Here is a 23,479-nt window from a genome sequence, read left to right on the forward strand (position 1 = left end):
ATATCCCAACTCCCCCTGAGACACCTGCAGTGAGTGGGGTCACGGCCAGGGTCACCATATCCCAACTCCCCCTGAGACACCTGCAGGGAGTGGGGTCACGGCCAGGGTCACCATATCCCATCTCTCCCTGAGACACCAACAGGGAGTGGGGTCACGGCCAGGGTCACCATATCCCAACTCTCCCTGAGACACCTGCAGGGAGTGGGGTCACGGCCAGGGTCACCATATCCCAACTCCCCCTGAGACACCTGCAGGGAGTGGGGTCACGGCCAGGGTCACCATATCCCAACTCCCCCTGAGACACCTGCAGGGAGTGGGGTCACGGCCAGGGTCACCATATCCCAACTCCCCCTGAGACACCTGCAGAGAGTGGGGTCACGGCCAGGTTCACCATTGTCCAGCAACCCTGGAGCAATTGAGGTTAAGTGCCTTGCTCAAGGGCATAGCAACAGATTTTTCACCTCGTTGGCTCCCGTATTCGAACCAGAGGCCTATCGGCTATTGGCCCAACACTCTAATCTCAAGACTACTTGGTGACGATAAGCATTTAGGGCTATTTTTCATACACCAGAATCATACTTTGACAATAACATGTTTCAAACAACATATTTCATTATAATTCTCTTTAATATATTCTCATGGTCATTTTCTCTATCTATGTATTACAACATAACCAATATGAAATTAAAAAGTGGTGTGTAAAATAAAAATATGCAAATTACATTTCCTATATAATAATATCATTATATTATATCAAATTATGATATTATATACAATTATTCATAATTTTCTTCTCAGATTTCCATTGAACATAAGGATAAAGTAAACAGAAGAGTGAAAAACAGGTTGTTCGTGTTGCAAAGGCACATTTGGGCAGTGGTTAAGGCACATTTGGGCAGTGGTTAAGGCACATTTGGGCAGTGGTTAAGGCACATTTGGGCAGTGGTTAAAGCACATTTGGGCAGTGGTTAAAGCACATTTGGGCAGTGGTTAAAGCACATTTGGGCAGTGGTTAAAGCACATTTGGGCAGTGGTTAAAGCACATTTGGGCAGTGGTTAAAGCACATTTGGGCAGTGGTTAAAGCACATTTGGGCAGTGGTTAAAGCACATTTGGGCAGTGGTTAAAGCACATTTGGGCAGTGGTTAAAGCACATTTGGGCAGTGGTTAAAGCACATTTGGGCAGTGGTTAAGGCACATTTGAGCAGTGGTTGTTGTAGGAGTCTGTTTCTGTGTCACTTGTTGGAGGCACATTGGTGCAATACTGGAACATGTGCGTGTCTTACTTGAACAGGCACAACAGTGGTTAATGTAAAATACTGCATGTCACTCATCCTGAAGGCACATGGGTGTGTGTGTCACTTGTACAGGCTGAGCTCGGGGCTGTGGTAGAGACACATGTAGGAGTCACACAGCAGCCGGCGAGCGGACTCTCTCAAGGAGGCGGGGTCTAGCCTGCCCAGCTCCTCCGCCGATAGGCTGAGGTAGCGGCCCACCTCTGGACACGCCCTCACCTGGGGAATGTTGAAACCGTTCTCCCCGCCTGGCCGTAACCATGGAAACAGAACATGGCAACTATTATGGGATGTCAAGAGCATATAAATTAAGAGTTTCATAGTTTCAAGGGAGTGATTCAGATCTGGAACACCAGGTGAGTAGACTCTCTGGCCAATTAATGACATTATTCAATCAATTGACTAACAGGAATAAATTAAAAGTAGCTGCAGGCCTTAAGGCCCCTTTTTAAAGTTGACATCTCTCACCTTCCCTGTCGGCCATACTGTCAAAGAACAGCCAGTCGTCGGGGCGGGGCCCGTGCTTGACGAAGCTCACGTAGTGGCTGGTCTCGATGCACGTCACAGCAAAGAGAGCCAATCGCTGACGAGTTCCATGCAGTGGGCCGGTCCACGGACCACCAGCCACACCCACCTGACATGGACTGTGGGACTGGCGCTTCTTGTGAATGTGCACCTAATGGAAGGATGGAGGGAGAGGGAGAATGAGGAAGGGAGAGAGGACATTGTTGGTCCTGCAGTGTGTAGATGTAAGGGAATTTTGAAGGAACTTTGAGAGCTGTACTATAGGTAATAATGGTGTGCTATGGTTACCTGAGTGTTGCAGGTGTGGCAGTACTGTTTGAGATGACCAGGTGTGATGTCCAAGTCTTCATAACACTCTAGACACTCCCATTCTGCTACTGCCTGGCAAATACTGCACTGTCTGAGAGCTAGAGAGAGGGGGGAGGAGAGAGAGACAACGGGAGGGAGAAATAGAGAGGAAGAGATAGCAATAGGGGAAAGGAGAGAGAGACGAGTGAAGAGAAAGAGAGAAAGAAAGCATTAAATAGGTCATCAACAGGAAACCCGCCCGATAAAATGTCCTCATGTTTTAACATAGCAGGGTTCTTACCATAGACGTACACGGAGTATACCAAACACTAGAAACACCTTCCTAATATTGAGTTGTACTCGACTCCCTTTACCCTCAGAACAGACTCAATTTGTCGGGGCATAGACTCTGCAAGGTGCCGAAAGCGTTCCACAGGGATGCTGGTCCATGTTGACTCCAATGCTTTTGTGTCACAGTTGTGTCAAGTTGTCTGGATGTCCTTTGGGTGGTGGACCATTCTTGATACACGTGAAACTGTAGTGTGAAAAACTCAGTAGCGTTGCCGTTCTTGACACACATCGGTGCGCCTGGCACCTACTACCATACCCCGTTCAAAGGCACTAAAATATTTTGTCTTGCCCATTCACCCTCAGTGGCACACATACACAATCCATGCCTCAATTGTCTCAAGACTTCAAAATCCTTTTTTAACCTGTCTCCTCCCCTTCATCTACACTTATTGAAGTAGATTTAACAAGTGACATCAATAAGGGATCACAGCTTTCACCTGGATTCACCTGGTCAGTCTATGTCATGGAAAGAACAGGTGTTCTTAAAGTGTTTTGTAGACTCAGTGTAAATTTTCATATTTGAGTTTATATTGTAATGGAATTTTAATGTTTGTGCTTTTCTAATAACCAATTTCTGTGTTCATGCAAGTGACCGATTTAACGAATCCTCACTATCAGAGGGTAGTGCGTACGGCCCAGTACATCACCGGGGCCAAGCTTCCTGCCATCCAGGACCTCTATACCAGGCGGTGTCAGAGGAAGGCTCTAAAAATGGTCAAAGACTCCAGCCACCCTAGTCATAGACTGTTCTCTCTGCTACCGCACATCAAGCGGTCCAAGAGGCTTCTAAACAGCTTCTATCCCCAAGCCATAAGACTCCTGAACAACTAATCAAATGACTACCCAGACTATTTGCATTGCCCCCCACCTCTTTTACGCCGCTGCTACTCTCTGTTATTATCTATGCATAGCCACTTTAATAACTCTACCTACATGTACATATTACCTCAATTACCTCGTCAAAAGTGCCCCCACACAAAATAAGATGGCGCCGAAGAACATGGCTGACGTTTTACATTCTCCCAACCAATTGTGCTATTTTTTATTTTAGCGTTTTGTGTAACTTATTTTTTACTTATTGTGTACATAATGTTGCTGCTACCATCTCTTATGACCGAAAATAACTTCTGGACATCAGAAAAGCGATTACTCACCGCGGACTGGAAGAAACTTTTTCCTTTAACGAGTCCGACAAGAAGGATATCCTGCTTTCACTGGAACAGGCCCAGATCCACGCCTTTTACGTGAAGAAAAGATGATGGAAAAGGGGCCGCCGATCAGGCATCCTTCTGAGAATCCGGAGGCGAGCGAGTAAACTCCCACTGCCTTCCATTCTTCTGGCTAACGTGCAATCATTGGAAAATAAAATTGATGACCTACGATTAAGATTATCCTACCAACGGGACATTAAAAACTATGACATCTTATGTTTCACCGAGATGTGGCTGAACGAAGATATGGACAATATAGAGCTAGCGGGATTTTCCATGCACCGGCAGAACAGAGACGCTACCTCTGGTAAGACGAGGGGTGGGGGTGTGTGTCTTTTTGTCAATAACAGCTGGTGTGCGATGTCTAATATTAAATAAGTCTCGAGGTATTGCTCGCCTGAGGTAGAGTACCTTATGATAAGCTGTAGACCACACTATCTACCAAGAGAGTTCTCATCTGTATTACTCTTAGCAATCTATTTACCACCACAAAACGAACCTGGCACTAAGACCGCTCTCAACCAACTCTATAAGGCCATAAGCAAAGAAGAAAATGCTCACCCAGAAGCGGCACTCCTAGTGGCCGGGGAATTTAATGCAGGCAAACTTAAATCAGTTTTACCAAATTTTTACCAGCATGTCACATGTGCAACCAGGGGAAAAAAAGATCCTAGACCACCTTTACTCCACACACAGAGATGCATACAAAGCTCTCCCCCGCCCTCCATTTGGCAAAGCTGACCATAATTCTATCCTCCTGATTCCTGCTTACAAGCAAAAACTAAAGCAGGAAGTACCAGTGATTTGCTCAATACGGAAGTGGTCAGATGATGCGGATGCTACACTACAGGACTGTTTTGCTAGCAGACTGGAATATTTTCCGGGATTCATCCAATGGCATTGAGGAATACACCACCTCAGTCATCAGCTTCATCAATAAGTGCATCGATGACGTCGTCCCCACAGTGACTGTACACACATATCCCAACCAGAAGCCATGGATTACAGGCAACATCCACATCGAGCTAAAGGCTAGAGCTGCCGCTTTCAAGGAGCGGTAGACTAATCCGGACGTTTATAAGAAATCCCGCTATGCCCTCAGACAAACCATCAAACAAGCAAAGCGTCTATACAGGATTAAGATTGAATCCTACTATACCGGCTCTGACGCTCGTCGGATGTGGCAGGGCTTGAAAACAATTAAGGACTACAAAGGGAAACCCAGACGCGAGCTGCCCAGTGACGCGAGCCTACCAGACGAGCTAAATGCCTTTTATGGTCGCTTTGAGGCAAGCAACACTGATGCATGAACGAGAGCACCAGCTGTTCTGGATTATTGCGTGATAACGCTCTCGGTAGCCGATGTGAACAAAACCTTTAAACAGATCAACATTCACAAAGCCGCTGGGCCAGATGGATTACCAGGACGTGTACTCAAAGCATGCGCGGACCAACTGTCAAGTGTCTTCACCTGGACAAAAGGAACACCTATGTGAGAATGCTGTTCATTGACTACAGCTCAGCGTTCAACACCACAGTGCCCACGAAGTGAGTTAGTTAAGGACTCTGGGACTAAACACCTCCCTCTGCAACTGGATCTTGTACTTCCTGACGGGCCGCCCCCAGGTGGTAAGAGTAGGCAACAACACGTCTGCCACACTGATCCTTAACGTCTGCCACGCTGATCCCCTCAGGGGTGTGTACTTAGTCCCCTCCTGTATTCCCTGTTCACCCACGACTGCACGGCCAAACACGACTCGAACACCATCATTACGTTATCTGACGACACAACAGTCGTAGGCCTGATCACCGACAACGATGAGACGGCCCATAGACAGGTGGGCAGTGTGGTGCCAGGACAACAACCTCTCCCTCAATGTGAGCAAGACAAAGGAGCTGATCGTTGACTACAGGAAAGGCAGGCGGAACAGGCCCCCCATTAACATCAACGGGGCTAGTGGAGAGGGTCGAGAGTTTCAAGTTCCTTGGTGTCCACATCCCCAATGAACTATCATGGTCCAAACATACCAAGACAGTCGTGAAGAGGGCACGACAAAACCTTTTCCCCCCTCAGGAGACTGAAAAGATTTGGCAAGGGTCCCCAGATCCTCAAAAGGTTCTACAGCTGCACCATCGAGAGCATCCTGACCTTTGCATCACCGCCTGGTATGGCAACTGCTCGGCATCTGACCGTAAGGCGCTACAGAGGGTAGTGCAAACAGCCCAGTACATCACTGGGGCCAAGCTCCCTGCCATCCAGGAGCTATATAAAACAGGCAGTGTCACAGGAAAGCCCATAAAATTGTCAGACTCCAGTCACCTAAGTCATAGACTGTTTTCTCTGCTACCGCACGGCAAGCGGTACCAGAGCGCCAAGTCTAGGACCAAAAGGCTCCTCAACAGCTTCTACCTCCAAGCCATAAGACCGCTGAACAATTCATAAAATCACCACCGGTGATTGCTTGTTACCTGCATAGTAACTTCGCCCCCACCTACATGTACAGATTACCTCAACTAGCCTGTAACCCTGCACACTGACTCGGTACCGGTGCCCCCTGTATATAGCCTCATTATTGTTATTCTTATTGTGTTACTTTTTATTTTAGCCTACTTGGTAAATATTTTCTTCTTCTTGAACTGCACTGTTGGTTAAGGGCTTGTAAGTAAGCATTTCACGGTAAAGTCTACACTTGTATTCGGCGTATATGACAAATAAAGTTTGATTTCATTTGACATTGAGTCTGTACCGGTACCCCCTGTATATAGCCCCGCTATTGTTATTTACTGTTGCTCTTTAATTATTTGTTATTCTTATCTCTTGATTTTTTTGTAGGTATTTTCTTAAAACTGCATTGTTTGTTAAGGGCTTGTAAGTAAGCATTTCATCGTAGCACGGAACCCAAACCGGCTGCGCGCGTGCGCCATCGTGCATAAATGTATTTTGTCCCCCCACACCAAACGCGATCACGACACGCAGGTTAAAATATCAAAACAAACTCTGAACCAATGACATTAATTTGGGGACAGGTCGAAAAGCATTAAACATGTATGGCAATTTAGCTAGTTAGCTTGCACTTGCTATTTAGCTAGCTTGCTGTTGCTAGCTAATTTGTCCTGGGTTATAAACATTGAGTTGTTATTTTACCTGAAATGCACAAGGTCCTCTACTCCGACAATTAATCAACACATAAAACGGCCAACCGAATCGTTTCTAGTCATCTCTCCTCCTTCCAGGCTTTTTCATATTTGAACTTATATGGTGATCGGCATCTACACTTTCATAGTATTACCACGACAACCGGCAAAACAGTTCGTACTTGCTTCTATAAACCAATGAGGAGATGGGAGAGGCAGGACTTGCAGCGCGATCTGAGTCAGAAATAGAAAGGAGTTCTATTTTAGCCCTTGGCATCGCAGACGCTCGTTGGTGCGCGCGAGCAGTGTGGGTGCAATAATTGAATAACATGGATTTCAAAATTTATTTTGCGACGCTCGCGCACGCGACGTGTCCGGTCTGGTCAGCATGTAAGGTTGTACCTGTTGTATTCGGCGCATGTGACAAATAACATTTGATTTGATTTATCAGAATCCGCAATTTGGCAGTACGCCCAGACCTTGTTTTGAGAACGAACAAACGCTATCTCAGTTTCAAGGTCTCAGCTTAGAGAGAAGCCTCGTGAGGTGTTGGTCTGTCACATGTTATGAACCAGTATTGGTCTGTCACATGAATGAAACAAAACAGTAATGATGAATTAATTATGCAAATATAACTTGTCTGTGTATAGTCGTATAGAAGACAACTGCTGGGACTGCCCAGACAGAGTTCCTGATTGACATGTGTACTATGGTGCATTTAGTTGGTTGGAACCGCTCTGGCGCGCTGACACTAAACAATGATTCATTAAGATTGACTTCCAGTGTCCCCGTGTAAGAATTTCCACGACAATATCTTTGTTTCTTACTGTCATCCAGCAGGTCTGTGATGTCGATGGTGAGTGAAGGCAAGATGGCGTCAAACATCTTGAAGTCCTTCCCAAACCTAGGCATGAGGAGGGGGAGGCAGGAAGGGGCCTGGCGGAGGGGAGAGTCAATCCATCAACCCATGAACGTTGAGTTTGTTTGTGTATCTACTATGTCGTCTTGTGTTGTTACCTCAGCAAACTTTAGTCCCGCGTGGAGAAAGGATGTCTCTAGCAGAGTCTGAACATTGGCCACTCTCATGAGTACTGCAGGGGAGGAGAGAGGGATGGGACAGAGGAACGGAGACAGAGGGACAGGGGAAGAGGGACAGAGGGGAACGGATGGAGGGAAGAGCTGGTAGAGGTGACACTCCTGAGGCTGCTGCTTCTGTGTCACTGACCTGAAAGGAACGAGGGGGAGCAGGAGAGACAGTGTGTGTAACAGAGAATAAGAGAACGAGAGAGAGAGAGAGAGAGAGGGGGGAAGGGAAGGAGAGAGAGAGGGGGAAGAAGAGCGAGAGAGAAAGGAGAGATAGAGAGGGGGGAAGGAGAGAAAGTATACCTGATCTTCAGAAGAGGTTCGACCCGGAGGAGCTGGAAAAGCTTGTTAAGGAACTCTTCTGGGTCTGACAGAAAGAAGACAGATGTGTTTAAAAACACTCACCACCAATGTTCCCTCAAATATCAGCCTGCGCAGAGTGGCACGAGATTCAACTTCACTCAACTTTCTAGAGTTAAATAACACTATCAACCTTTCCCCTTCACTGTGGAAATTGTGATCAAATCAATGCAACATTAGCCACTTTCAATGCAACATACCGAAACAAAATTAACTACGCAGGACTTATTATGCAAAACTGCTTATGCAAGAGATTTTGTTGTGGACAGAACACATCGATCGGAGTAGGATTCTATTGCATTGACAGGCACGACTCAGGCCCTTACTCTAAATACACTGATGTGCCATAAATAGAGCTGCAGTAGGCCTAGTTAAATAAAAAAAATATGCAAATAGACCATTGCCATATATGGATCTGTGATGTTCACTTTGAACTGAACTGTTTTCACAGCTTGAACGGTGGTGAGTAGACGCACCTGTTTTGAGATCAAAGTGAAAGCTGCATGTATTTCTAGATCTGTGAAAAGCGAGTCAGGTAAAGAGCTTTTTTGTCTTAAAGGGGCAGTATTGTATTTTGAGACGGTCTTGAATAAGCTTAGTAGCCAATAGGCAGAGGGTAGCATAACTTATCTGATTCTCTGTAATAATGGTATGGAAATAATAATGTATTTTCTTTTGTAAAGTGGTTTCTGGCATCAGTCACCTTGTCTGAAGGACAAGTGGATAAACAGGTTAATGTCAAGCCCTGCATGTTTTTTTCCCCAAAAGTCTCATGGAATGTAGGCCTACATTGAACACCACACATTGGCTGCTACTGTAGGCTGAATGATAGAACAGCTATTTCCATGTTAAAATGTTATGGGATGCATTTTCTCCATTGTTTTTGATGGTAGGCCACTCTGGTAAGCCTACATTATGATCAAATAGCCACATTAGTCTACTTGACCATTGTTAAAACTAACTTAAAGCGTGTACAGCCTCACTGTTCACAGTAAACGCGCGCAGGAAGTTGCACAACAGCAGACCTGAAATTTTCTCAGTGACAAAACAAATTAGAGGGAACATTGATCCACACACAGTCCCTTTCTCTCCCTCATGCCCCATCCTACTGACACGGACGGACAGACTGATGGACAGACAGCCAAACACCCTCTCCCTCTCACACGGACGGACGGACACACACACCTTTTTCCTGGTTGGTGAAGCCTGTGTCACTACTCTCAGCCTCCAGTAGTCTTCTCAGGGCCATGGTTTTACTGGCACATACATAGCCAAACCTGAAAGATACACACATAGCCAAGTACATTCATAAAAGCTATTAAAATTCACTATATAAATACAAAGTGATACTGATCTACAACAGAACAATTTAAATCTCAATATATGCCTATACATAAACACCCATTGTGAAGGAGCACACGCGCACACACACACACACACACACACACACACACACACACACACACACACACACACACACACACACACACACACACACACACACACACATACACACACACACACACACACACACACACACCACCTGCGTAGGGGGTTGACTATCTCACAGCGAAGCAGGTCCTGGGCTTGGCTGCAGTGGGGACCGTCTGAGGGGTTCGAGGGCCACAGCAACACCCAGTCGACTGAACTACAGCACGAAAACAGACTGAGGGAGAGAGAGAGAGAGAGAGGGGGAGAGAGAGAGAGAGGAGGAGAGAGGGGGAGAGAGAGGGGGAGGGGGAGAAAATAGTTTAATTAACATGAATGCATCCAGCATTCCTTCTAGTTTAAAAAACAACCTTAGATTCGATATGATAACATTGCCCAATTTTACATTTTTGCACACAAAAAAGCATTTGACTGCATTATCTAATCCTTAATTCGGTTCTATCGGAGTGTTCCGGTTCTAACTGAGGGTTCCGGTTCTGAGGGTTCCGGTTCTAACTGAGGGTTCCGGTTCTGAGGGTTCCGGTACTAACTGAGGGTTCCGGTTCTGAGGGTTCCGGTTCTAACTGAGGGTTCCGGTTCTGAGGGTTCCGGTTCTAACTGAGGGTTCCGGTTCTAACTGAGGGTTCCGGTTCTCAACATCCTATTACATAACTGAATAACAATTATTGGCTTAATAATATCACAAACAGGACGGAGGGAGAATGCCAGCGTTAGTCACCTGAATAGTGAGGCGTCCAGGTAGCAGGAGTTGAGGTGGCCTTGGATGCCTCTCTTCCAGCCCTGGTACATATCTCTGGCCTCGTCCCCCTGGACTGGAGGGGTGTGCTCCTCGACACGCTCACTGCCCCACTCGGCAAACGCTGGTGGTTGGAGTGGTCATCATGTTACATGGTATGGAGACACACACGCATGCACACACTCATAGAGACAAAAATGTGCCACACACACACGCAAACCCTGGGATGGATGTCACCCCTGCTGAGACAACGGCTTCTGGGATGAAGAGAAAACAGAGACTCAAGGGGGCGGGAAAAGGAACGGAAGGGAGAGAGCCGAGAGGCACCGCAGAAAGAGGAGGAGGCAGCTAGGACTGTTTCGGTGACCGTATTACCGCCATACCGGCGGTCACGAGTTATGACGGCAGTGAAATTTCACGTGACCGTTTAGTCATGGTAATTAGGCTTCTCCAAGCTGTGATGCTGATGATGGTCATTAGTAGCCTACCAAACTTGCTAACTGGTACTCAGCACTCTACTGTCCCTCTAATCACACTGACATCAATGCAAATGTAATCAAAAATGTAATCAAACACTTTATGAGAGCCCATGAGCTCATGTTGCGCAACATTTCTATAGGCTATGAAATTGTGTGAGAAAACAGAGTGATGGCCTCTATTAAAAAGAGGAGGATCACATCAGCTTTCTATAGGCCAGGCCAGGTATTCCAAAACTGGGGTACGCGCAATGCCGTCTGAGGTACGCCAAATAAAAATGTGATTCACATTATATATAACCCCCCCCCCCACACACACATTTTCAAACAGTACATTTATATTTTCCAACAGGGCTATACATTTGGGTGAGGTTTTTCTCTCGCCTGAGTAGCCTCGTTTCACTGCCAAAAATACAATTGGTGGTTAAGATGTGTTGGTATCTGTACTGATGGCACAAAAGCCATGACAGGGAGACATAGTGGAGTGGTAACGCGCATGTAAGCAGTTGCTCCCGACGCCACTTGGGTACACTGCAGCATCCACCGAGAGGCTCTTGCTGCCAAGGGAATGCCCGATAGCTTGAAAGACGTTTTGGACACTACAGTGAAAATGGTTAACTTTGTTAAAGCAAGGCCCCTGAACTCTCGTGTATTTTCTGCATTATGAAATGATGTGGGCAGCGACCATGTAAAGCTTTTACAACATACAGAAGTGCGCTGGTTATCAAGGGGCAAAGTATTGAAACTTTTTTTGAATTGAGAGACGAGCTTAACGTTTTCTTTACTGACTGGCTATGATTAAGAAGTTGGAGCTCGTTTCTGTCTGCATTAACAAGGACAACACACAGGTCTTTCCACCATTGTATGATTTTTGGTGTGCAACTGAACTCAAGCTTACGGACAATGTCAAATGTGATATAGCGAAGCACCTGAGTGAGCTGGGTGCGCAATGACGCAGGTACTTTCCCGAAACGAACGACACAAACAACTGGATTCATTATCCCTTTCATGCCCTGCCTCCAGTCCATTTACCGATATCTGAACAAGAGAGCCTCATCGAAATTGCAACAAGCAGTTCTGTGAAAATGGAATTTAATCAGAAGCCACTACCAGATTACTGGATTTGGCTGCGCTCAGAGTATCTTGCAATGGCAAATTGCGCTGTTAAGACACTGATGCCCTTTGCAACCACGTACCTATATGAGAGTGAATTCTCAGCCCTCACTAGCATGAAAACTAAATACAGGCACAGATTGTTTGTGGGAAATGATTTAAGACTGAGATTCTCTCCAATACAACCCAACATTTCAGAGTTATGTGCATCCTTTCAAGCACACCCTTCTCATTAACCTGTGGTGAGTTATTCACAAGGTTTTATATGCAAGATGGCTAAATAAAGAGCAAAATTATTGACTATTATTATATTACTATTTGTGCCCTGAGATCTTTTGAGCTCTTTGTCACTTCCCACGAGCCGGGTTGTGACAAAAACTCACACTCATTCTTATGTTTAATAAATGTATCGTATAGTGTGTGTGTGGCAGGCTTACAATGATGGCAAAAAACAATATTTGAGAGTGCACTGACCCTGGTGCTAGAGGGGGTACGCAGCTGGAGGTTGAATGTTTGAAGGGGTACGGGACTATAAAAAGTTTGGGAACCACTGGGTAAGGTCTACTATATTTATTTCTCAACTTTCCTAATATTAAGTACATTTCTTCTCTTTACAACAGGAGTATAGCCTACCTTGCTGGCATGAAAACCACGGGAAAAAGCAACCTCCATTTGCTATTTAAGTGCATAGATGACATGTATTTTCCCCCCTCTAAAGCTCATTGCTTTAAACAGTTTTTTTGATGCTAGTGGTTGTGTTAATTTGGGATCTATCGCATCCCACAACTGTCCCAGACTATGTTTGGAATATTTATTTCGCTCACAGAATAGGTCAACTTTTGTTATTGTTGTTAATGTTGTAAATTACTATTGTAACTGGAAGTGGCAGATTTTTATGGAATATCTTCAGTTGAAGTCGGAAGTTTACATACACCTTAGACAAATACATTTAAACTCAGTTACACAATTCCTGACATTTAATCCTAGTAAAAATTCCCTGTCTTGGGTCAGTTAGTATCACCACTTTATTTTAAGAATGTGAAATGTCAGAATAATAGTAGAGAGAATGATTTATTTCAGCTTTTATTTCTTTCATCACATTCCCAGTTGGTCAGAAGTTTACAAACACTCAATTAGTATTTGGTAGCATTGGCTTTAAATTGTTAAACTTGGGTCAAACGTTTTGGGTAGCCTTCCACAAGCTTCCCACAATAAGTTGGGTGAATTTTGGCCCATTCCTCCTGACAGAGCTGGTGTAACTGTCAGGTTTGTAGGCCTCCTTGCTCGCACATGCTTTTTCAGTTCTGCCCACAAATTGTCTATGGGATTGAGGTCAGGGCTTTGTGATGGCCACTCCAGTACAGTCACGCCCTGACCATAGAGATACTTTTTATTCTCTATTTTGGTTAGGTCGGGGTGTGACTAGGGTGGGTAATCTAGGTTGTTTAATTTCTATGTTGGCCTGGTATGGTTCCCAATCAGAGGCAGCTGTTTATCGTTGTCTCTGATTGGGAATCATATTTAGGCAGCCATTTCCCCACTGTGTTTTGTGGGATCTTGTTTATGTGTAGTTGCCTGTGAGCACTCCATAGCTTCACGTATCGTTTTTATTTTTTATTGTTGTGTGCGTTTCATGTCAATAAATATATGGAACCCATATCACGCTGCGCTTTGGTCCGAATGTTCTTACGACGATCATGACAAGTACCTTGACTTTGTTGTCCTTATTAAGCCATTTTGCCACAACTTTGGAAGTATGCTTGGCGTCATTGTTCATTTGGAAGACCCATTTGCGACCAAGCTTTAACTTCCTGACTGATGTGTTGAGATGTTTCTTCAATATATCCGCATAATTTTCCTTCCTCATGAAGCCATGTATTTTGTGAAGTGCACCAGTCCCTCCTGCAGCAAAGCACCCCCACAACATGATGCTGCCACCCCCGTGCTTCACGGTTGGGATGGTGTTCTTTGGCTTGCAAGCATCCCCCTTTTTCCTCCAAACATAACAATGGTCCTTATGGCAAAACTGTTCTATTTTTGTTTCGCCAGACCAGAGGACATTTCTCCAAAAAGTACAATCTTTGTCCCCATGTGCAGTTGCAAACTGTAGTCTGGCTTTTTTTATGCGGTTTTGGAGCAGTGGCTTCTTCATTGCTGAGCGACCTTTCAGGTTATGTTGATATAGGACTCGTTTTACTGTGGATATAGATACTTCTGTACCGGTTTCCTCCAGCATCTTCACAAGGTCCTTTGCTGTTGTTCTGGGATTGATTTGCACTTTTTGCACCAAAGTACGTTTATCTCTAGGAGACAGAACGCGTCTCCTTCCTGAGCGGTATGATGGCTGAGTGGTCCCATGGTGTTTATACTTGCGTACTATTGTTTGTACAGATGAACGTGGTACCTTCAGGCATTTTGGAAATTACTCCCAAGGATGAACCAGACTTGTGGAGGTCTACAATGTTTTCTGAGGTCTTGGCTGATTTCTTTTGATTTTCCCATGATGTCAAGCAAAGAGGCACCGAGTTTGAAGGTAGGCCTTGAAATACATCCACAGGTACACCTCCAATTGACTCAAATGATGTCAATTAGCCTATCAGAAGCTTCTAAAGCCATGACATCATTTTCTGGAATTTTCCAAGCTGTTTAAAGGCACAGTCAACTTAGTGTATGTAAACTTCTGACCCACTGGAATTGTGATACAGTGAATTATAAGTGAAATAATCTGTCTGTAAACAATTGTTGGAAAAATTACTTTTGTCATGCACAAAGTAGATGTCCTAACCGACTTGCCAAAACTATAGTTTGTTAACAAGAAATTTGTGGAGTGTTTGAAAAACAAGTTTTAATGACTCCAACCTAAGTGTATGTAAACTTCCGACTTCAACTGTACATAGGCAAACAGAGGCCCTTTATAAAAAGAAAAGATTAAGATGGGCAAAAGAACACAGACACTGGACAGACGAACTCTGCCTAGAAGGCCAGCATCCCGGAGTCGCCTCTTCATTGTTGACGTTGAGACTGGTGTTTTGCGGGTACTATTTAATGAAGCAGCCAATTGAGAACTTGTGAGGAGTCTGTTTCCTCTGGGTTGAGAGCTAGGGTATTCACAAGATAAGTAGAGTCTTTGTAAAGGGCTTTGCTTGAATAAATACAGGTGGTGTACTTCCTCTCAAGGGGCCACTGACCGAAATAGACCAGATGGTTTCCTCTCTTGGTAACTGTGTGGGTTCATGCTTGGGGTGTGTATGAAAATGTCTTAGGTGTGACTATACCTCTTCCGTCTCGTAGGACACTAGGTCCCGTTACGGTGAGTAACTTCAGGTCCACAGGTGAACGGTTCGTGTCGCGCACCCGTGTAAAACTAAGGTATCTATTTAATAAAAACAGTTGCAGAGGAGAAACTATACTCTCCCTCTAGTTCCCCTGGTCTTATGCCTCCCCTGGTCTTATGCTTCCCCTGGTCTTATGCCTCCCCTGGTCTTATGCCTCCCCTGGTCTTATGCTTCCCCTGGTCTTATGCTTCCCCTGGTCTTATGCTTCCCCTGGTCTTATGCTTCCCCTGGTCTTATGCTTCCCCTGGTCTTATGCTTCCCCTGGTCTTATGCTTCCCCTGGTCTTATGCTTCCCCTGGTCTTATGCTTCCCCTGGTCTTATGCCTCCCCTGGTCTTATGCCTCCCCTGGTCTTATGCCTCCCCTGGTCTTATGCCTCCCCTGGTCTTATGCCTCCCCTGGTCTTATGCCTCCCCTGGTCTTATGCCTCCCCTGGTCTTATGCTTCCCCTGGTCTTATGCTTCCCCTGGTCTTATGCTTCCCCTGGTCTTATGCTTCCCCTGGTCTTATGCCTCCCCTGGTCTTATGCCTCCCCTGGTCTTATGCCTCCCCTGGTCTTATGCCTCCCCTGGTCTTATGCCTCCCCTGTCTTATGCCTCCCCTGGTCTTATGCTTCCCCTGGTCTTATGCTTCCCCTGGTCTTATGCTTCCCCTGGTCTTATAGCCCTAGGATAGCCTGATGACCTACGGGTTGCCCTACCCCGGAGTTGGATGCCCTGCTGAGTGGTTTTGAACAAAAAAAGGTTCTCTCCCACTCCAGCTGTCGGCTGCCAAGAACTACGCCGGTGCCGCGGCTGGAATTGGCGGGTTGCTGGCATCTGGACTGGGCTGGAAGGGCGGCACCTGTAGGTCATAGACCTGAAGCAGTGGGAACCTAGGCTAGTTCATTCATCTCAAGGGAGTGGCGTGAGTCGGGCAAGACAACACACACACACACACACACACACACACACACACACACACACACACACACACACACACACACACACACACACACACACACACACACACACACACACACACACACACACACACACACACACACACAGATAACACACCTATGGAGTTGCAGCGCTCCACCTGATTGACCGGTGTCTCAGGGGCAGGGAATCTGGAATCCCGCCTACAGTTCCGGAGTTTGACGAACAGCCCCTTGTTGGCAGGGCAACGGAAGTGGCGTTCGCCAAGGTAACTGCCGTCTGTTCCAGCGGTCAGTTCCTGGTCCTGAGAGAGGAAAGTAAGCAGATAAATATGTTACAAACACACACTAGACATTTTAGAGTTTTTAAGAGGGCCTTAGTTGAAAATGTTTGAATACCGCTGCTTTACAACATTGTTATACACTGATTGACTTGACACTGACACAATTACAGAGTTGATGGAATTACAGGGAGTTGATGACACACAGTGACAGTGTTGACAGTGTTACCGTACCAGCTCGATTCCTGACACCAGTTGTGGAACTCCACTGATTCGTCCAATCCAACGAATCACTCCAAAAAGGGGCGGGTCATTCACCTCCACCATGGACCCCACCTCCAACTCAACCTCCAATCCCGCATCTCCGTTCTCCTCAGCGTCCAATCCGTCACCTCGACCCGGAGAGAGGGGACCGGGCGAATCGTTCAAGAGCTGTGGTTGGTCGGTGGCGGTCGGGGAGGGCAGGGTTAGAGGTTTGATGGTGGGAGGGGTTGGGGGAAGGGGGTGAGGTTTCGTGAAAGGTTTGGGGCTGGGGAGGGGTGGAGGTTTTAAGGCCAGTTTGGCTGAGAGGAGTTGGGGGGGCATCAGAGCGATCTTTGGGGTGGAGGCAGGTGAGGATACAGGGGCAGGTGGTTGGGTGGGTTTGAGGACCGGTTTGGGGTTCTGGAGGGGAGGAGTGTGGCGGCGTGACCTTGGTTCTGCGGGGGGGGGGTCAGTAGAGGTCAACGGTCAAACACAGCACACAATTCAAAGACCGGTAGGAGGAAAATGAAAGAGAATCAGGGGTAAAGGAAGGGAGGACGTCAGTCATCTAACAGTCATGATTTTCCACAACGTTTTGTTTTCCAATTACACCCTCTCTCATAACTGTCATAATAGTAACTCAACAGCAAACCAAACAGGATCTCTGATCTGCCGTAACATTTGAACCAGGGAGTGACGTACCAGGGGACACCTTGGAGATGGGTAGCAGGCAACCATACAGAGAAGAGGAGATGGAGCACAACTTCTCTCCTTTATATGAACCATCCCAGTTACCAACCGCATTGTCCTGCGTATAAACAAACTGATTAGCGCAAATATACAGTAAACATTGACTGTTAGATGAAGAATATTGCCTAAAAGTGTGTGAATGTTATCCACAAAACACTATATTTTGGGTGTCTTAAAACACAATAATTACTATAAAATCTAAAATGTGTATAATCACACTGATTGCATTTCTATATACAGCCGCACCCTCCAGCAGTGATACTCACCAACAGGATTCCTACAAACACCCCAGTTGAGGTCCGTCCAGGCAGGACCCCACAGAACCTCACCTCTCCCCCATGGACAGTATCCTCCAGGGGGAAGCACACCCTGTGGCCCACCTGGAGGGGAGGTGGGGAGCTGGGGTTTCGAGCCAGGACTGGGGCCAGGCTGGGAGACGATTCGGCCGTTCTAGCAATGATGTTACCAATGAGGGGTTGAGGTTGAGGAGGAAGAGCGTTGTTGTGATAGTCGTCATTGGCACGGGACCAGCGTCGTAGCCTGATCTGATTGGCCGGTAGGAAGAGGGCGGAGGCTTCGGGACAGGTGAAGAGCTGGTGGCCTTTGTAAGAACCATTACTGTTGCCTCTACCTACTGCTGAGTCCTGAGAGAGAGAGAGACAGAGAGTCAGAAACAGAGAGAGTGAGAGGGAGAGAGAGAAAAAAAGGTAGATCCGAGTCATTTGACAATTTGGGTAGTACTGTGTGACAGTGGCTAACTAAAATACAAGTAAAATGACGTTCAAGACGATCATCAAAGAGTGAAAGTTTGTTGTTATGATCTATTGTCTATAGCTAAAAACACCACGTTAGCAACAATACCTTCAGCTGCACCCCAAACAACACAGCAGTACTTCCTCTGGTCAGCGGTCCTCGATACCTCAGCTCTGCCTCCGCCAGCTCTCCTGGTTGGCCCATCTGGACATAGAGGGGGGTGCCTAGGGGCAAGGCAGCCAATCGGTAAAGTTGCTTGGGGTTAATTAGCAAATTGAGGCGGGACTCCGGATCCGATACAGGCTCCAATAGGCCGGTCAGGTCGGTGGGGACTTCTTTAAGGAGCTGTTTGTCAATCTTTACCATACAACCATAGTCTAACACCTGAGGGAGAGAGAAAGAAATGAGAGGAGTGTATAACTTGTCAATCTTCAGCTGCTTGACAGTCTTCAACATACTGGCATTGTCAAATACCTGATGGAGAGAGAGAGAAAGAGAGAGCGAGAGAGTGAGACGGAGGGTGGTGGGGGACAAGGAGAGAGAGGACGGGCGAGAGAGAGAGGAAGGGAGAGCGAGAGAGAGGAAGGGAGAGAGAGCGAGAGAGAGGAAGGGAGAGAGCGAGAGAGAGGAAGGGAGAGAGAGAGAGAAAGGGAGAGAGAGAGAAAGGGAGAGAGAGAAAGGGAGAGAGAGAGAAAGGGAGAGAGAGAGAAAGGGAGAGAGAGAGAAAGGGAGAGAGAGAGGAAGGGCGAGAGAGAGGGGAAGGGAGGGAGAGAGAGACAGGGAGTGGTGGGGGACCAGGAGAGAGAGGGAGGAAGGGAGAGAGAGAGGAAGGGAGAGAGAGCAAGAGAGGAGGAGAGAGCGAGAGAGAGGGACGGAGGGTGGTGTGGGACAAGGAGAAAGAGAGTGCAGAGAGAGAGGGAGGGAGAGAGCAGAGAAAGAGAAAAAGGAGAAGAGAGAGAGAATATTCAAACACAAGGATGAGAGAAGACAGGCGTGATAAAGTATTAATTCCTTTTCTTACCTTTACCCACAGTTGGTCGCCCCTGCTCCTTCCCCCCTCTTGCTCCTGACAGAGGTTCCCCCGTAGCAGTCGGATGGTACCTTCCAACTGGTCCTGAATCTTTAGGTTGGATACCACCAAGTACATTTTCGGGGGTTGCCGTCTCTTGTACTCCTGGGCCCCAGACATTGTGGTGTGAGTATGTGTCCTCAGTCGAGTGAGCTCACCTATCCATCAGCCCCTATCTGTGTGAATAGAGCAGGTGAGTGTTTCTCGTGGCATTGATGGTGCTGTCACTAAATGGCACAACATAGCCTCAAAAAGGTAGATTATAAACTAGTTATATAACATAACCTGCACATTTTAAGATAACCTTATCTCGGACCAGAGCCGAATCTCGCGTGAATGTAGTTACAGGATATTGGGCGTCTAGCTAGATGTATGGTCATGGCCAAAAGGGTTCCAGTTTCTGTCAGATTAGACTTTCCCCAACAGGTTAGGAGAATTAACGTAGCTGTTAGGAGAATCAAGATAATTAAGGTTAGGAAAAGGGTTAGGGTTAGCTAAAATATATATATACTTTTGACGTAAATTTGACAAAAGCTGGAATCCTTCTAGCCATAACCCTACAATAGCCCACATCACAATGTTCAACATTTCTGGCCAGCTAGCTACGGTCACGCTACCTGACGATTCCGACGCGTTACCAGCTACCAAAATGAGTCATTCTACCTCACAAACCATGACGAAAAGGAAACAGGTGCCATATCGGTTCAAAACTCGACTGAAACTAATATATTTGCACATTATTTGACAGTTAATAATATCAACACTTACCAATTTCACCAACTTTTAGATCAACCAAAACTTGCATAGAACATAACTCACGAAATGTCCCAAAACAGAAGGAGGACCAATAACGAGCGAGAAGTTTTACATATAAATCGTTCTGGCCATTCAGAGAGGTCTGTGGGTGTGGCTTAAACAGAGGGGAAATTCCACAGCTCTCAGTTCATGTCGGAAACTGACGTATCCGAGATTAAAAAGGTAGGCCTGGTTCTTTGAGATTCATGACACGTTATGAGTACGAACTAATAGGCTACACATTATTATCATCTTACTAAAGTAATAATGCACTAACAGTATTTAAAGAATTTGGTCGCTTAGAAGTAATTACAAAATCTCCCACATCTTAGATCATTTTTATGTGCATTAATTTATACTTGTTTTTATTATAAATTGTTCAGAATAGACAACACATATTAATCTCTTTAATACAAACTAAATACAAAACATGTAATTACATTATCAAAAGTTATATTGCATTCTCAGGCCACTAAAGTGGCAGCAGATGGATTAAAAAAGGTGTAGCTATGTGTGAATGTTTCAATACCTTTAGCAGAGAAGCCTACTGGCCAGAACCTCCTCGTCCATTGCAATAACATAACACCATTCTTATTATATGCAGCAGCACTTATTTCAAACATCCCTTTAAGGGAACCATTGAAGAGCACACAATCTAGAGTTTCCATATACTCTGTCATTTCCTAATAAGGCCCTTTCAATGTCATTTCTTGCCTTGAACCCACTCTGTGTGTGTCATTAGTAATAAGAGGATGTTGCTAAAGGTCTTTGGTTTGGTGTCTGCCATACACAGATCACACATAGATACATACAGTAGTACATGAGTAGAGAGTTATTAAAAACACAATGAATAAATTATCACAAATTATTGCCAACCAAGTATATATATTCTGACAGTCTGGGTTTTGGTTTAACATCTTCATCAAAAAGACAACAGAAAGGAACTGACTGGGACCAGAAATCAACCCGGGTATTTCTAACACAAAATTGTTTGGCCAGATGAGTGTTGATGATTGGTTGGAGAGGTCAGAACAGGGGAGCTGATTGGTCAGTTTGTGTGCTCCAATCACCCCTGCAATCACTGGACCATGGTTTATCCATATTAAAGAGAATATTAAAACGTGAGTAGGAAGGGGGAGATGGTTATAAAGTTAAGGCTCAATCTCTTTTAGTCTTTCCTTGATTCTGTGCATCCTCAACCGTAGGAGAAGGTCCCTTCCCTCGAACTTTCTTCTCCAATACATTTTGAGAATCAGGCAAGGAGAGACGACAAGGAATCGAGTAAAGATTAAATGAGTCAGTCCATATTTTTCTTGTCCCACTGGCCAGTCAGCCAGACAGATTTACCGATTCATAGCTTGAAGCTGTTGAAGGAGTGTTGGTTGATGGACTCCAGGTTGTTCTTCAGAGCGATGGCAAACTCTACCATACTGCGCACATGGCTGTAGGACATATCACAGCCCTACAGGGGGAGACAGAGAACAAGAGAACACTTCCACTTCATTGACAAGATTTGATTGGCGAAAACAATAACATGATAAGTGACCTTTCTTTCTCTTATCCAATCACATACAGATCACTAACTACCTCAGAGAAGAGAGTAAGTAAGGGCGTATTTTTTTAAGTATTTGAACTCGACCCAGTGAGGCAGAACAGAGCTATCTATATACGACCTTTCGCTCGTTCACAAAACAGAACTTTGGCTTAGAGAGAAGCTGCTAGAGACAGAGGGGTTGAGAGAGAAGCTGCTAGAGACAGAGGGGTTGAGAGAGAAGCTGCTAGAGACAGAAGGGTTGAGAGAGAAGCTGCAAGAGACAGAGGGGTTGAGAGAGAAGCTGCTAGAAACAGAGGGGTTGAGAGAGAAGCTGCAAGAGACAGAGGAGTTGAGAGAGAAGCTGCTAGAGACAGAGGGGTTGAGAGAGAAGCTGCTAGAGACAGAGGGGTTGAGAGAGAGGGGGAGGCAGAGAAAGAGAAAGGGTACGTTTGGTAACAAACTAATGGTCAGTTCATGGTCAGGTTACCAGTTGAGGAAAATCTCCAGGCCCTTCTTCCCTTCTGAGTTCCAGACCAAACTCTGAAGTGGGACTCTATTCCCTATAGTTCACTACTTTTAAACCCAGACCTTTTTTATTTAACCTTTATTTAATTAGGCAAGTCAGTTAAGAACAAATTCTTATTTACAATGACGACCTACCCCGGCCAAAGGACGACGCTAGGCCAATTGTGCGCTGCCCTATGAGACTCCCAATCACGGTGATACAGCCTGGAATCGAACCAGGGTTTGTAGTGATGCCTATAGCACTGAGATGCAGTGCTTTAGACCGCTGTGCCACTCGGGAATCCTGAGTGGCCCTAGTCAAAAGTAGTGCACTATATAGGGAATAGGGTGCTCTATTTGTACCTCATCAAAGTCTGAGATGATCTCGTTGAGGAGAGTCCATCTCGGTTCACGCTGCACTCGTTGTAGAAGTCCTTAAACTGGGGTACCGAGGCGAACACAACACACACACATTATATCATATAACACTGACACAACCACGTTATATATACACACAAAACACGTCATCATGTCATATCACAACACACACACATTATATCATATAACACTGACACAACCATGTTATATATACACACAAAACACGACATCATGTCATATCACAACACACACACATTATATCATATAACACTGACACAACCATGTTATATATACACACAAAACACGACATCATGTCATATCACAACACACACACATTATATCATATAACACTGACACAACCATGTTATATATACACACAAAACACGTCATCATGTCATATCACAACACACAGACATTATATCAAAGCACACACATGATATACACAAACACGTTATATACATGGTTTGGTTGGTCATTTGCATGAAGTGGCCCTATCACAGTTACAGTGCTGCTGGGGGCAATCAGACTGACCCTCTGTAGTCTCGAGACCTGGCTTCCACCACTATTTCATATCTTTACAACATTTGCTTTAGCCTGACGGGAGTGCCATCTGGGCATTTGCACTTTTGGGACTTTTGTAATAATTAAATTGCAAAAGGCAGCTCAATCAAGCACAGCTTAAGTATTTTAAATGATTTCAAATAGTACTTGAGTCCGGGTGTCACGTGTACTCCCTCTCCGGCCTCTAGGTCATCAGGCTGCTGATTATCCTGTCACCATCGTCTCGCACACCAGCACCTCATGACTCTCACCTGGACTCCATCAACTCTTTGATTATCTTCCCTATATCTGTCACTCCCCTGGGGTCTTTCCTCAGGTGTCATTGACTCTGTTTTCA

At 45.6% G+C, this 23,479-nt stretch overlaps 1 protein-coding gene across 2 annotated transcripts; it reads right to left on the reverse strand.

The window, feature by feature from the left end:
- Positions 1-608: 608 nt before the first annotated feature.
- Positions 609-20,265, reverse strand: cyld3 (cylindromatosis (turban tumor syndrome) 3). Of its 2 annotated transcripts, XM_071377865.1 has the most exons (16): positions 20,139-20,265; positions 19,323-19,546; positions 18,410-18,685; positions 17,815-18,192; positions 17,501-17,606; positions 16,790-17,253; positions 16,414-16,579; positions 10,415-10,556; positions 9,791-9,913; positions 9,433-9,524; positions 8,191-8,254; positions 7,822-8,029; positions 7,632-7,740; positions 2,108-2,226; positions 1,763-1,970; positions 609-1,542 (listed from the first exon to the last, which is right to left on the reverse strand). In XM_071377865.1, the coding sequence occupies exons 2-16, from the start codon at positions 19,488-19,490 to the stop codon at positions 1,358-1,360; spliced, it is 2,808 nt and encodes a 935-aa protein (XP_071233966.1). In that variant the 5' UTR covers positions 19,491-19,546; positions 20,139-20,265; the 3' UTR covers positions 609-1,357. The 2 variants fall into 2 exon arrangements, 1 of the variants encoding a protein (XP_071233966.1); XR_011672042.1 differs by lacking the exons at positions 609-1,542; positions 1,763-1,970 and adding an exon at positions 3,613-3,799.
- Between the last annotated feature and the right edge of the window lie 3,214 nt (positions 20,266-23,479).

Source organism: Salvelinus alpinus, chromosome 31 (assembly GCF_045679555.1).
Source record: "Salvelinus alpinus chromosome 31, SLU_Salpinus.1, whole genome shotgun sequence".
Classification (NCBI taxonomy): domain Eukaryota; kingdom Metazoa; phylum Chordata; class Actinopteri; order Salmoniformes; family Salmonidae; genus Salvelinus; species Salvelinus alpinus.

Bases quoted from the DNA above. Each gene is read 5' to 3' on its own strand.
- cyld3 (XM_071377865.1), bottom strand. From the start codon at position 19,490: ATGTCTGGGGCCCAGGAGTACAAGAGACGGCAACCCCCGAAAATGTAC. The intron at 9,525-9,790 runs GTGGTGTGTGTG...TGTATCTTTCAG, and splicing joins ATAGTCAACCCCCTACGCAG to GTTTGGCTATGTATGTGCCA. The intron at 8,255-9,432 runs GTGTGTGTGTCC...TCTTTCTGTCAG, and splicing joins CTTCACCAACCAGGAAAAAG to ACCCAGAAGAGTTCCTTAAC.